The sequence below is a fragment of the Rhinatrema bivittatum genome, chromosome 5, assembly GCF_901001135.1.
Source record: "Rhinatrema bivittatum chromosome 5, aRhiBiv1.1, whole genome shotgun sequence".
Lineage (NCBI taxonomy): Eukaryota > Metazoa > Chordata > Amphibia > Gymnophiona > Rhinatrematidae > Rhinatrema > Rhinatrema bivittatum.
This window is the reverse complement of record NC_042619.1, coordinates 20,566,150-20,581,244: the sequence shown is the minus strand read 5'-3', so window position 1 is coordinate 20,581,244 and position 15,095 is coordinate 20,566,150. Positions and strand designations below refer to the sequence as shown.

At 44.4% G+C, this 15,095-nt stretch overlaps 2 protein-coding genes across 3 annotated transcripts in view; one reads left to right on the top strand and one right to left on the bottom strand.

The window, feature by feature from the left end:
• The window catches only part of MRPL48 (mitochondrial ribosomal protein L48), a 28,169-nt gene extending 23,437 nt beyond the window's left edge, over window positions 1-4,732 (bottom strand). The window contains exons 1-2 of the mRNA XM_029602115.1: window positions 4,493-4,732; window positions 1,058-1,110 (exon numbers count right to left, since the gene is read on the bottom strand). Coding sequence (XP_029457975.1) covers window positions 1,058-1,110 — 53 coding nt within the window. The 5' untranslated portion in view covers window positions 4,493-4,732. The remainder of the gene's footprint in view (window positions 1-1,057; window positions 1,111-4,492) is intronic.
• Window positions 4,733-4,841: 109 nt separating this feature from the next.
• The window catches only part of PAAF1 (proteasomal ATPase associated factor 1), a 46,374-nt gene continuing 36,120 nt past the window's right edge, over window positions 4,842-15,095 (top strand). The window contains exons 1-6 of one of the 2 annotated variants that reach the window (XM_029602113.1): window positions 4,842-5,148; window positions 5,256-5,296; window positions 11,045-11,148; window positions 11,988-12,077; window positions 13,265-13,363; window positions 14,848-14,998. In XM_029602113.1, coding sequence (XP_029457973.1) covers window positions 5,102-5,148; window positions 5,256-5,296; window positions 11,045-11,148; window positions 11,988-12,077; window positions 13,265-13,363; window positions 14,848-14,998 — 532 coding nt within the window. In that variant the 5' untranslated portion in view covers window positions 4,842-5,101. Of the gene's footprint in view, window positions 5,188-5,255; window positions 5,297-11,044; window positions 11,149-11,987; window positions 12,078-13,264; window positions 13,364-14,847; window positions 14,999-15,095 lie in introns of both variants that reach the window. The other variant, XM_029602114.1, reaches the window with a different exon arrangement.

Sequence of the window (15,095 nt, the reverse complement as noted above, 5' to 3'; positions counted from 1 at the left end):
TCCAAATGATCAATCTTTGAAATACTTTTCTTACAGAATAAATGCTCTCTATTTAAAAACAGGATTTAAGGACCTATACCATAAACCTTCATCAAATGATCGACCTCAGTTAGTTTGGAAAACTGAAGAGCCATGTTTCGAGAAGTTTCCAAAAAGAGAGAGATAATCAGTCCATGTTGTATCTTCCAAGCGTCGCTGGTTCAATAGTTGGGGCAGTTCAGCTAAATGCCCCGGCACTGGTTGCAGTCAGGTGGACTAGACAGAAGGGCAACCTGTGAAGGAGGTCTCGTCAGAAAAATATCATCACTTTCTTTGACTGAGTGACTAGAGAGTTAGATCAGGGGACAGCACTAGATGTAGCGTTCTTGGATTTCAGCAAGGCCTTCAATACAACTCCGCATGGGCATCTTATAACCAAACGGAGCGTCCGAAATAAGGACCCTAAAGTGACTGACTAGGGTAAAAACCGGTTAAGTGGGAGGCAACAAAGGATCTTGGCAAATGAAGTTGACTTGGAAAAGGGAAGTTATCAGTGGTGTGCCACAGGATTGGTGCTCCATAAGTGATATTGCAGAAAGATGATCAGGCAAGGTTTGCCTTTTTATGGATGAAGCCAAAATCTGCAATAGGCAGACACCCAGGAATGTGTGAAAACCACCAGCAGGAATCTAGTAAAGCTTGGGGAGTGTTGTTGAGTCTGGCAGCTGTGATTTAATGCTAAAAAATGCCCAGTCTTGCATTCGGGGAGCAAATAGGAGACTGTCATATCTCCAGGGAAGCAACAGTGACACTTTGGCCCAATCTCCCTATTTTCCCTCTCAGGATTTGATCTCTTTGGTATAAAGATCTTAAAAGGATACCATTGGCAACACTCCCAGTGGTTTCCTTTTCAGAACAAAGGGGGCACAAGAGGCAGTGAGGGCAGACCCAGCCACAATCACAATTCAAGAATAGCACTTACAGTTTTGCGAGTGGTATTTGAGAACTGCTACATGAAAGAATTTCCTGTGGAAACCTTACGATCTTATACTCTCCAGCTTTTCTGCAGTTCTCTTACCTAGCGAGTGCTACAGCCTGGTTCAAGATGGTTTCACTCCACAAGCGCAACATCTGAAATGCAAGAGAACATGCTACAGCAGAATATCTCAAACAAACACAAACTAAAACAACATTTAAGTATTATTATTGTGTGAATGCGTACTATGAAATGCAGGTAGTATCAGGGGAAATTTCCCCATTCAGTCAGATCTATCATGTTTAATAGTACAATAAAATCCAGCAAATGGTACAAGCCTCCACCCCCCCCTCAAAAAAAACAAACAAACAAAAATCACTTAACAAGAAAACAGAAACATTAGTTAATGAGATGAGAGTACAGATGGATTTGAAAGGGAACAAGCACCGGGGTGAATCCAGACCTACCAGCTCCAACTACCGACCAATATCCAACCTGCCTTTCATCGCTAAAGTCCTAGAAACAGCAGGGTTAACACAATTAGAAAATCACCTACAGGACAATAATATACTATACCCAAACCAATTTGGATTCAGGAAAAAAAAAAAAAAATCAAAAATCGCTCAACTGAAACTGTTTATTGCCTTAGCTGACCCTGCACTGCAGGGCTTTGACAACAATGGTACTAATTGATCTTACAGCAGCATTTGACACAGTGAACCACATCCTGCTATGCCACCAACTGAGAGACAGGGCATTTCAAGTCAAACTGGACAAACAATTATCCGCCACCTTCCCAATTCACGCAGACATCACCCAAGGTTCCGCTCTATTCAACATTTATTTGTTACCATTACGCGCATTTCTGGCATCCCAGGAATCAAGTTCTTCCTATATGCAGACAACATTCAATTCTATATCCCTTTTCACAAATCTTTTGAAAAAACTGTCATCTCTGTCAACATACATGAAGGAAATACAACAAAAAACTCTCTCAAATGAAACTAACAATCTAAAAAACCCTGAAATTGTGTGGTTAAGGAAATTCACAATGACAATCAAACACTAGACCTAAGAATTAAGGTTGCTCCCTCAGATCAAGTACGGCACCTAGGAATACAGATCGATGACAACTTCAATATGAAAAAGCATATAAGCAAATTAATAAAAACAGGATACACCAAGCTGAGAATACTACACCAGCTGAAACCTCTACTAACAATATAGGACTTCCACACTGTCTTACAAACACTAATATTTTCAAACTTACTACCTATTACTAGGCCAACCTTCAAGCTTGCTAAAACCACAATTACTCCAAAATGCCTCTGCTAGACTATTACTAGGGTCAAGGAAATTTGACCACATCACCCCCTCGCTGATGGCACTGGCTTCCTGTACAAGCCAGAATTCATTATAAAGTATTAACCCTAATCTTCAAAATTGTCAACAATTCTGACCAATGCTTATTAGGAGTGACACTTCAACATTACTCACAACAGAGAGGATCACAAAACGAAGGACTTCTAACAGTGCCTTCTACCCGGAACACACATCTAACACAAATAAGGGACTGAATGTTTTCCATAGCAGGCCCCGAGTTATGGAACTCCCTTCCAGAGTCACTATGCCAGTTAACAGATAGAAAGAATTTCAAATGTGAACTGAAAACATGGCTCTTTAGAAAAGCTTATGATTTAACATGAAATACCAATATACTGATAACATCAACGTCAGTACAAAAGACAAAGGCGGCGAAGTGAGCAATAAGTAATGAATGTTGTAAAGTGTGTAGGTAGTTGAATTAGAATCTGCATTTGTTGGAATGCCAACTTTTAAAATGTACGAATATGAAGTCTATAAATCTGCTGTCATGCTGAACAAGAATATGCATGAATATGAATAAGAACATAAAACTGCTATGATATAGACCCAGATTATGAATGCTGGCACAGAATGCGATTGTCATCCAAGAATACGAACACTGATTTTGTAAACTGTTGTGATATTATTCGGATACATAAAATGCCTAAACAAACAAATAAATAAATTCCATTTACAATAAAATTTAATCTCTTTGCTGAAAATTCAAAAACCCCCTCTGTACTGACTCAGTTACTAGTGCATCAGTACAGAGAGGGACTCTGTTTGCTTCTGAATAATCTCCAGTAGAAAGAACATTACTAGGCCTATGGTTGAATTCACAATTCATGGTTGGGGGAAGAGGGGCAGTTTCTAGATGGTCATGTCCAGGGGACTGGGAGATAGGAGTGCTACAAGGAACCAGATACCGGCCCTAATACTTACCACTCTCACAATCAAGGGCAGTTGACTTGCGTGATTATCTTATCTCTTGATCCAAAGATGGCTGATGAGATAGACTAATCCAGGATGGACTATCACAGCTAGGACCTGCATTCCCTGAAATCTACTAATGGTTGTCATACTTCCAGGCCAATGCTGGAAGGGTTCTCACAGAGATATATGAGCCTCATGCAGAAATACACTGGACTCAGAGAATCTGGCAAGGGGGCAGGGGAACGAGAAGGCAAAAATGAAAATAAAATAGCCTCCTGTAACTCCTACGCAGAAACACCCCAATGCCAGGTTTCATGTAAGGAGACCCTGGGAATTGTGTTCCCCACCCAGCAGCCTTCACCTATCTCACAACAGCATAATAAATGGGGGCAGAAAAACACCAACTAATCCATCCACCACTATGCCCAGTAGGGTATTCAGGGTTGCAACTACCACTCTGTAAGGATCACCCCCCTCTCTGCCTTGTTTTAATTGCTGTTTCAGGCCAAGCTCCTCCTCACTGTCCAAAGCCAGAACATCAGATAGCACCTACCTACCCACAACCTGAACAGAACCAGTCTAGCAGCCAAACCCACTCCCCCCCTCTCTGGGCTTTTCCTGTCACAGCCTGGCACCACTGTTGCTGCTACTCTGGCGTTTCCATCCTTAGTCCATCTCATCTTGTAAGTTGGAAGCACTGGCACAGCCCTGGAGTGAACAACCATGGGCAAAAGCCAGGCAACAGCATTTTGAAAACTGTCCTCCGCTGGGTATAGAATTATGAGTTTTGGGGGGCAGGGCTTGACACCAATACAATTTTTTTTTTAATTTCTACAACAGGTTGCTTCTAAATCCCCAACCTTTTTGCAACTTTTGGGGGTTGGGTGTTGACTCAGACCCATCAGCTTATGTGAGCGATGGCAGTCCCACAGTCCTAAGGCTGCCATCAGCCGATTTTTAGGAGGGGAGAGAGTATTTACTGCCTCGATATTTTTTTTTCCTATCATGGCCTAGAGAATAAGCTCTTAAAGTTGTACCCAAGGTAATGGAGGGTGAAACGACTTGCCCAAGGTCACAAGGCGCGCCAGCGGGATTTGAACCCTGGCTTCCCTGGTTCTCATCATCTCTCTTTCCCCTTGTTCTCCACCCATCCCACACTGCTGTCTCTCCCCTTCCCCAGGAAGGCAATCCTCAGTCATCATCAGGCAAATTAAAAAAAAAAAAAGTTCCTCCTCTTACCGCCTGCGGTGGTCTTTAAGTGTCCGTCTCCAGATCAAAGGCAGTGGCCGGGTTAAGGAGCTTCAGCAAGTAAAGGCAGATTAGGGAGGGGAGAGAATACTCGGCAAGGACGACAGATTCAAGGATATTGAGGAACAGGCTCTGTGTGCAAACTGCTCTCATGGACAGCACCAGGGAAGGGAAAGCGCACAGGGTTTGTGCGCGGCTGGGGGGAGCGCTCCACCTTCTGCGCCTGCTCCGCCTTTCCTGCCTCTTGATTGGCTGCCGAATCATCACTCTGCGACTGCCGCGAGAGGGGACAGCTTGCGGCGAAGACAAAAGGCGTCGGCAATAAAGAAAGAGGGTCGCTTGTTCCCTGCCGTCCAGCCCAAATTAGCTCAACCTACAACCAACAAAAAAAAAAACCCCCACCCAACCCTTTTCCCGCACTCCGGGCAAAAAGTTAGCACAATTAGACGTGGAACAGCCCAATCTGCTCTGTACCGTTAGTCTCCCGGCTTTTTAAGGAGGCGGGCACGAACGGACGGCGGGGTTTCTATTGGCTGGCTTTCTAGTACGTTTCCGGGTTAACGTCTAATCACATCCGGCTTGCGGCTGGTAGCAGCCAGTATGGCCGCTCGGCTGCTGCTTCAGAGCGATTGGCTGAAGGTGTTGAGGTGAGACGTTGGTAGTCGCTTGTGGAGCTGCGGTTTAGTGTGAGTAAATATGTGGTGACATCCATTACAGACGTGCTAATGTGTCAATCTGTGTATCTTTATTGTAGGAAGGCAGAAGCAGAGGCCTGGGTGGCGTGTAAAATCCCAGGTAAGAGAGAGCCGCGGATTCTGCGCTGTCATATAAAACCAACAGCCCCGGTGCAGGGGACGAGAAGCAGAAAGCACAGGACCGGCGCGGCACACCCGGGGGAGCGGAGACGGAAGAGGAGGCTCGCGAGGGAGGGGGCGACCCACATTAAATTGGCAGTTGAAGGGAAGCCTGCGAGGCCGCCAGTAGCCCCCCCCCCCAGCCCACTGATGGCCGAGAAGAGGAGGAGGAGGAGGAGGCGGCCCGTAAGGCTGCCGATGGACCTTAACCCACTGGTGGATCTCATCTCACTAGCAGCTGAGAAGAGGAGGAGGCCCACGAGGCTGATGGACCTCATCTTACCAGCAGAAGAGAAGCCCGTGAGGCCTAAGTGGACCACAACCCAAAGGTGGCTGAGAACAAGAAGATGCTCTTGAGGCCGCCAGTAGCCCCCCCAAGCCCACTGACGGCTGAGAAGAGGAGGAGGCCCGTAAGGCTGCCGATGGACCTTAACCCACTGGTGGATCTCATCTCACTAGCAGCTGAGAAGAGGAGGAGGCCCACGAGGCTGATGGACCTCATCCTACTAGCAGAAGAGAAGCCCGTGAGGCCTAAGTGGACCACAACCCAAAGGTGGCTGAGAACAAGAACATGCTCTTGAGGCTGCCGGTGGACCGCATCTCACTAGAGGCTGAAGAGAGGCCTGCGATATCGCCAGTGGACCCCCAAACCACTAGCGGCTCAAAAAAAGAATATAATCTCACTTGGAGGGAGGTCGTATCCTGCTTCTCCGCATGTGCCAGCCCTGTAGTACATGCTATGTGCTAATCTCGTAATGCACAATATCAGCATAGAAGAAGTGCTAGCCCCCTGAGTTTTGAATAATGCAGGGCTGGCACACAAGGAGAAGCAGTAGAACGGGCTCCCTCTTCTGCTCCTGATGAGGTGCCTGCCTGGGTTGTGTGTGTATGTGCGAAGGGGAGCGTTGTATGTGAAGAAAGTTTGTGCTGCTCCACTAATTGTGACTGGAAATTAAAGTTTTCAGGTATGGAGAGCAGGGAATTTTCCATTCTTATGAGTTTTAATTGTCAGTGTCTGACATTTCGAAATATTTGATTGCTGTTTAGAACATTTTTTACATTTTGTATGAGCTCTTAATTATTGGATGTTCTATTCATCAGCTCATTGGACATTTTTCTTTTATTAGTATGGTTTTACCAATATGTTTTATATTCCTTGATTTTATTGTTTAAATGATTTATAAGGACTGGTGATGGTTCTGCATTGCGTACTAAGTCTGGCTTTTTGCAATTTCCAGTTTGGTTTCTGTTTACATGTTTCTATTTATACTTTATGGTCTGTCTGTGTTCTGCATGTGTAGCTGAGGTGGGGTATTCTGTTAACTTGTAGTTTCTATGTAGGGATGCCTGCTTTGATCTGTTTTTCCCATAGGATATGTATTTGTGTTAAGACCTAATGTAATATTTATTTATGCATTTTCTAATACAATTTTCAAGAATCCATTTGAAAGGAAATCCAAACAACATGAGACAATCTTAATACAATATCCAAAAAAAAAAGTAATCTAAACATTTATTTATTTATTTAACAGTTTTTTATACCGACCTTCATAGTAAATAACCATATCGGATCGGTTTACATTTAACAAGGGTATAACTGGAGTAAACAATTCAAGTAAACAAAGGTAAACAATAGATACGAATAAGTCAAAGTTACAATCAACAGGGAAAGAGAAACTTGGAAGCTTGCAACAAGCTGGAAAGAAGATAAGGCAGGAAAAATATAAAGTGTAACCATAGAGCGTACAGGTTAAAAGCTTAATAGGTGCTTTAACCTGGAGGAATCAGAGTCCATTCGTGAGTATAAATGCCAGATTGGGTAGGAGTGAAGGACATCTAGTGATTGTCTGGTGGATCGGCTGCTTATTCCAAATATGTGGGGATCTAAGTCACTGTTCAAGGATATAATAATGTAATAGGAAAGAAAAGCGCGCCACATGGAACCTTATCTAACAGAGAACTTAAACTTGCTTATCTGAGAAATCAAACATCTGTCAGTGTTGAGGGTCTTAAATCATCTCTATACTTTATATAACATTTACATGGATATTTCAGTAGAAAAAAAAAGCTCTGGGCCTCATTATTAGAAACTGCTTTCTCTCTTTCTGAGTTTGTCTAACCACAGCTGGAAAAACTCTAATCTTACAATGAAGAAAAGTTGCAGACCAATGTCTGAAAAACAATTTAAGTATCCAGTCTCTGTCCAGCTCTAATATTAAGGAAACAACCAGAGTGGCAGGTCTGACCAAGATGCTATCGGAAGTCTCTAACACTGCAGAAATATTCAAATTACCTCTCTGGATGTAGAGTCTGAACATTGACCATCATCATTACCTTTTTTTGAAAGGAGGTAGATAATAAACTTTTGAAACAGGAGGAATAGCATGTTCTGGAACTTTCAAAACCTCATATCTTTTTTTTTTTTTCAACATTTCCTTAGCTAGAGTAAGTGGGATTTTAGGAAAATTATTGAATTGTAGATTGCTATGTTTTATGAGGTTCTCCAGATTTTTCACTCTGTTAGAAAGCAGTTGGTTTTCTTTCATTAAAGCTGCTTGCAAGGGTTTAACACAGTCAATTCCTTATTTAAATTTATCAAGTTGTCCTACATTAACTGTTTCCAAAACCTGCACACGAGTCTCCAAGTCGGAATATTTTGTAACCAGAAGATTCAATTGTGCAGTATTGTGCAAACTGTCAGTTGCTTCCTAAATTGATTCCAATGTGAAGGAGGTCAATCTTGCCATTGAAAACCAATCTGAGATATAAGAAACTTCAGCGGAAGCACCACCTGTCTGAGAAGGTCTTTCTTCGAAAAGCAGCTGACCTTTCTGTTGAGACTAACCCCTGGACTGCTGGAGGTGACCATACCAGTAAAAGCAGCTATACTCCGAATCCCGTGATCAGCATACACCGGCTCCAGTTGTGGAATCTGATCTCGAGTCATTGCAGGACTCGCAGGGGCCATTCTCTTTATTTGGGCACAGCGATGTTAGCAAGTCTGGGGAAGGGCCAAATACAACTTCCTCTTGCTTGATTCCCAATCTATTTGTCCCACAAACCACATGGGCGTCCATTGGGTCGCCAAGAGAGCACTCTGGAGGATGAAAAGAGATGCTCCTCTCCTTGGCTTTCTGCTTCTGACCTGCATGAGGCATAATAAAGGTAAATTCAAAGCGAAAATGGACTGACTGTATTGTGTGGTAGTTCTATGCCGCCATCTTGGATCGTGGTATAATAATTGTATTGTTGCCTTTTATAGATAAGGTTATTCCTGTTTGAGTGCTGGCAGTTAGTACTGTTTTGCTGTGGGATGCTCATATCATTGTCATTCAGTTTTACACAAGACTTTCTCAGGGTGAAACTTACACCCAACGTGTTATAGTAGTTCTAATACCGTATGGGTTTACTGGGTGGCACCACAGCAGCGCAGGGCCAGGTATTTATCCCCAAAGGATTTACAGTCTAAGGTTGGACATGAGGCAATAGAGAGTGACAGGACTTGCCCGAGGACACCAGGGGTGTCAATGGGATTTGAACCCTGGTTCTAACCGGGGTGTCACTCTTGATCACACTCTCACTTTCAAATATATCTCAGCCAGCTGGTGAATAAAGATCACGTGTGCAACAGTCTGCTTCACCAACTAGTTGGCCTCAGATGGGGCACCAGCTTTATGGTGCAGAAGCAATCTTACCTGCAGGATAGACAGGGCTCCTAACAGCGTGCTGTGTGACTGGCTGCAACCACTAAACCTCCCACATGGCAGCTTCCGCTTGTTAGGGACGTCTCTTCCACTGACGGGCATTCTCCTGCTCCTTTATACTCCCAGCTTAATTGGAAGCGAGACTGGAATCTGGTGCCATGAGCCTTACTTCGCAACTACCTGGGGAATTTTTCCTCTTGTTTATATAACCTCCCAATGTCCATTTAATCCAATGATTGCAGTAATGGTCGTGGGTCAGGGGCCGTGTGGTAGAGCTGCTTCTGGAGCCCTGTAATCGTGGGCCCTGAAAAGTCCATAAACAAGGTGGACTTGAGGAAATCCACTGCTTATCCCTGTGATTAGCAGCATGGAATCTAATGACTTTTTGGGATCCTGCCAGGAACTTGGGAGCGGGAGATCTGATCCAGATGGTAGCACACAGCACTTACCTCCTGAACCACCGGGCTGGCCTTGGCATTGCTATATGCTGACGCCCTTCTCATGTCTTTTACAAGTTACAAGTACTCAAAAAAACTCAAACCGCTCCTATTCCACTACGATTTCAGATCCGTCCTCCAAGCCATTCTGTTCTCCAAGATCGACTATTGTAACTCCATTCTGCATGGTCTTCCAGCCTCTACCATTAAACCACTCCAGCTGCTACAAAATGCAGCGGCAAGGATTTTGACAAATACCAATCGGAGAGAGCATATTTCTCCTATTCTAAAAGATCTCCACTGGCTCCCAGTAAATTTCCGGATCCTCCATAAATCTCTCACAATCATTCATAAAAATATCCACCATCAAACCCCGCTTGACCTGTCTCATCCTCTCAGACTGCACTCGACAGCCAGGCCTTTAAGGGATGCTTACAAGGGATCTTTACACGTTCCTACAATCAAATTAGTGCACCACGCAAACCTCAGAGACCGGTCTTTTTCTACCGCAGGCCCTTCCATGTGGAACGCCATGCCTCCGGACCTCAGACTGGAGACCTGTCTAACAACTTTTAAAAAGAAACTAAAGACATGGCTGTTCAGCCAAGCCTTCCCCACTACAAACTCCATTGCCTGATCTAGAATTGTTCACCACACATCTCTGTAAACAAAACTCTCCAAATTTTTCATGCAGAATATCCATTAAAGAGAGGTTGGCCCCTTGCCCCCTCTTCTGTATATAGTATTTATTCTATTTTATTTCACTTTATTTATATATTTATTGCTCCGTTCACCCCTTCTTTATTTTCCTACTCCAAGTTAAGGCTTCCTTGTTATAATGTAACTGTATGCTCTGTATCTCTTGTTGATTGGTTAATTGTATATTCTGCTTAGTTCATTGTAAACCGAATTGATTTGATTTGTATCAAGAAAGTCGGTATATAAAAGCCTTAATAAATAAATAATAAATGTCTTTGAATAAAGCTGTTTCAAACACTTGATGAACTGTATGGACATTTCTAACACTTTTATCCTTCTGCAATACCTGTTGTTGGTTACTTGTCTGCCATATTAAAGAATGCATTATTTTTCTGTGGCCCTCGCAAGCTCTGCATAATGACACATCTTGGGCTTGGCTTTGGCGATTGTCGTTTGAATATACGTGTAATTAAGCAATGCTCCTAAAATATTTTCTTAAAACAAGTGTTGACGTTTCTGAGCAGTATTTTTCTTGAATATGTGTGCACGCTATGCTAGACTTGTTTCCTATACACTGGCAATTTTCCAGCACCACTAATAAAACAGCTTTAACATAGCCGACCTGAAAGTTGAGCATCCTATGCCACCCATATCACCACTAATATTTGTATTCCGGATTTAAGCTTATATACAAGACCAAGGATTTGAATATTTGTATTCTGTGTGGTACAATTTTTTTTTCTTCTAATGTGTGCGCCGCCTTGAAATTGTGCTATGAGTGCAGGTTAAAAATTCTTTAAAAAATGTAAAAGTGTTGTCATGGACATGGTCTGTTTCTTTGTGCTGCAGGGCAGCCTACCCTCTACGGCAGCCTGAAGTGCCAGGGTCTGGGCTCAGATGGACTTCCAGAGGTCACGGCGTCAGAAGGATTTGTTGTAAATGAAGTGAACAAGGTACCTTGTAACTCAGCAGTTGATGTCTGTGAGAACCGGGGAAAGACTGGAGCTGGTGGATGGATATTTTATGAAGACGGTGCAGTGGAAAATGCCATCTTTTACCCATATTGGGGGGGGGGGGGGGCTCTTATTCTTTTATAAGAGAGTCTTACAGCGTCTATGAGCCCTCTGGTGTAGGACTGCAGTATTTTAGTAATGTGAGCGAGGTGGATAGACTGAACGCAGCTGGGGGAGGCACATCGGGCAGGGGGAGCTCTGTAGACATAAATGGCCCTGCTGCAGAGCCAAAATGTTGGAAAGGAATGGCAGGAGCTGCTGGTAGAGAAGGGTAGGACTTAGAGGTTGTCGGATTGCACCGAATTCCTCTCCGCTGTTGGTGATGGGAGTGCGCCCCCCCCCTTTCCCGCTTCCTCTGGGGCTTGGCAGGCGCAGCGTGCCAGACAGATCATGGCACTGACCGACAGCTGTAGGGGCCCAGCTCTTTTTTTTTTAAAGTTTTTAAAAGATAACATTTTGTGCTTTAACATCAAGGAAGCTCAGGCCCCCTTATAAACTCCCCACATAACTGGAGCATCCCTATGCAGAAACGCTTTGTATTTATTTTGGCATGAAGAGCCTTTTCAGTCCGTGACTCCCTTGATTTCAGGAGCCCAGCTATCCTCGCGGTGCGGAGCAGCGCGTGCTCGCTCAGCCGCGGGACGGCTGCCTCTTGTGTTAGCCGCCTCCTACCTGAATTCGTTAACCAAGAAAATCTTCACTAATGGTTTGTGCTTCCTGAGTTTTGATAAGTTGGAAAGTTTTTTTTTTAATATTCCGGTTTTGTTTTTTATTTTCAGAAAAGCATACTTATTTCCTGCCCCAAGGAAAATGTTATGTCCAAGTTCTTAGCTCCCTACACAACCTTTTCAAGAATCCATGAAAAAAGCGTGAGTATCGTTTCCTGCATTTACTCAGCTGAAATTATACTGCTTGGGGGGGGGTCAATTTAAAAAAAAAAAAAAAAAAAAAATGCTGAGTAGCAAAGATAACCGATTTTAATCGATTTATCTGTGGAGAAAATGTTCAACATTTTAATCTAGCCGGTCCAAATGCGATGAGCTAGATGTATCCCATCTCTTTACGCAGCTCTGTTGCCCAGCCAAAATCTTTCACAAAACTCCCCTGATCTGGCTATCACACACACACACACACACACACACCCACACCTATCCCTACCAACTCCCCCTGCTAACCTGCCAGCACCCGACATTGACAAGCTATGGCCCTCCCTCATCCAGTAGCCAACACTGAAAAAATGATTGCCCTCCCCCAAGCTCACTTCGTCATCCCTTAATGTCTCACCCATCAGCCCTCCGGAATCATCACAATTCCCGAGCATCCGCTGGCAAGACCCTTCATACTAAAGCAGGTTACTGCAGGGAGGGTCACTTAATGAGAGAGGCTGAGAATCCAACCTTGCCTTTTCTTTTATTGGAAGTAGAAAAGACTTTCGATGGCTATTGAGGCAGAAAAGAGGGAGCTGGGATAAAGCAATGTCCTGGGCTGGAGCGTGCTGAGGCAGCCTTTACCCAGGTTCCTTCATAGGAGTCAATTGAAATTAATAGTAGTATAATCTGATGTGTCCTAATGCCCACACTCAGTATATAGCCGTGTGTGTGTGTATATATGTATTTATATATGAAACTTCCCCTAATATGAGTTGTCAAATTGATTTTTCCAAAGTGCTATAAATGTAAATCTATGCAGCTAGCTCTGGGGCTTGTGACTTGGAAGCATTTCTGGCTCTTGGGCTGCATGTGAGCTTCTAGAGGGGAGGAACTGATTGAGACTAAGGGTAGATGTAATCATGATACTACAGCTCACGAGTCTGAGGGAAGGAGGGAACACAGAAAGGTACATAGCCTGAGTTCCATGCATGTTAAGAAATAGGCTAGGGAAGCTTCCAGTCTCTTGGAAATGGGGTTAACAGCTTCGGTAATACAATGTGCAAACCTGATTTTAAAGGAGCCATCAGTGTGCGAAAGAGAAATCTCAAAGGGTCAACTGTTTTTAATTGCTAAATGTTTCATCCGTTTTCTTTTTTTTTTTTTTTTTTCTTTTAAATCAAAACTAGATCACATGTCTGGATATTTCCAGTGGGGGAGGACTTGGAGTGTCCACGAGCACTGATGGGATGATGAAAATCTGGCAGGCTACCAATGGGGAAACTAGGGTAAGAGCCGGGTATACTGTTTTTTAAAATGGATTGTCCTATACAACCACCTTTCTTAATCATCTAAACAGTCTACTAGGGGAGGACAGCCTGACATGAGAGGAGACTTTTGTGCAGACAGTGCTATTATGGAATGAGTCCCGGGGAGTACGCCATACAGGAGGGGAGGCAGCATCTGTGTGTTCTGCAGAGAGCTGACGTCAGATGAATGCAGGATGGTGCATGTCACAGTGTGGTACTGGTGATTAACCTTCTGTGAATGAGATCAGGACACAGTGTCACTGAAATCTGTCAGGCCAAGTCAGGGAGGCACATTAGCAGTTCCTCCTGATACTTTTGCAGTGCAATGCACGTAATGGAACAGTGGCACTCTTCATACTGGAATTGTATTAGCGTCCCCCTTAGGTGGAGGTACAGCCATGTGTAGTCATGTCTCTGTCTCTTTGCACTCTGTTGGGGATCTGAAAAGAGGAAATCCAGCTGTTTTTTGTTAAAATTCTGCCATTTTGTTCTATCACTAAGATTATAGTGGGAAGCAGGAGCTTTTGGTCTAAAGATTTCTCCAAGTCCTTATCTCTCCCCGCTTAAGGTGTGGGGCAACCCGGAGCAAAAGGAGAACCTCCTTATAGCCAGCAACGGTCTCCTCTGAGATACTGCAGCCTATAGTCTAGGTCTGTGCCGGGGACCTAGAAGTGCCTGCCTATTGCTCACGTACTGTGTAGAAATGGAAATGAACGCCATCCCAGGATCTCGGCACTGAGATCGGATGCCATACAGACTGCAGGTGGACAGAAGAATGGATTCTGATGATGATTGCTGCACTGTAGGAAATATTGGGGTGTGTGTGGGGGGGGGTTTCTCTCCGTTCTGTTTTAATGAAATCCTGACCGTCTCCGATATCTTGTGCTGATAAATTATTGCGACCTGGACGTTGGATAGTTTTAAGAGCGTTTCCTTTCCAGTGGCTGGCAGACCCTCTCTCTGCACCTGCAGTATAGCGAGGGGGCTGGGGTAGTGCTGATGACTTTGGCTATCTACCATGGGTCTTCTGTCCTGTTTGCATCAGTTCAGATGGCTGTGCTCAGGGCTGGAAAAATACTTAGAAAAGTTAGGAAGCAGCAAAAAAAATTACGAATTTGTTTTTGCTCATTCTGGTTTTGTTTTGTGTTTCTGCTTTCTCTTCTTGCTTTTTTGCTTTGCTCTCCCCTCCCTCCCTCCATCCAGCCTTTCCTCTGTCCCACTCTTCTCTGTGCCTCTTTCTGCAGCTTGGTGGCGAGTACCAGTGCCTCAGTTTAGGCAGGCGCTCACTCGTCCCCCACTTCCAGCTGGGGTGGTTCAGGAAAGTTAGATAAGAGGTGGCCAGGCTTATGGCAGGTTTGAGCTTCGTATGTGGGCTGAGTGCTTGCCCCCTGTGAGTGTCTGACCCTGGGGCCTGAGACATGCTGAGATGGGGGCTCTTACATGTTCTGTTTCCTTTCCTCAAGAGAATACTGGAAGGCCACATATATGATGTGAACTGCTGCAAGTTCTTCCCCTCTGGGCTTGTGGTTCTGAGCGGGGGAATGGATGCCCAGGTGAAGATCTGGTCAGCGGAAGATGCCAGCTGTCCTGTGACACTAAAAGGTCACAAAGGAGGTAAAGACACCCCCCCCCCCCCGCCTTCTGGTTGACTTGGCTGTAGGTCAATACTGAGGGACTGCAAGTGGCACTCACAGTTATGTAGCAGTGCCTC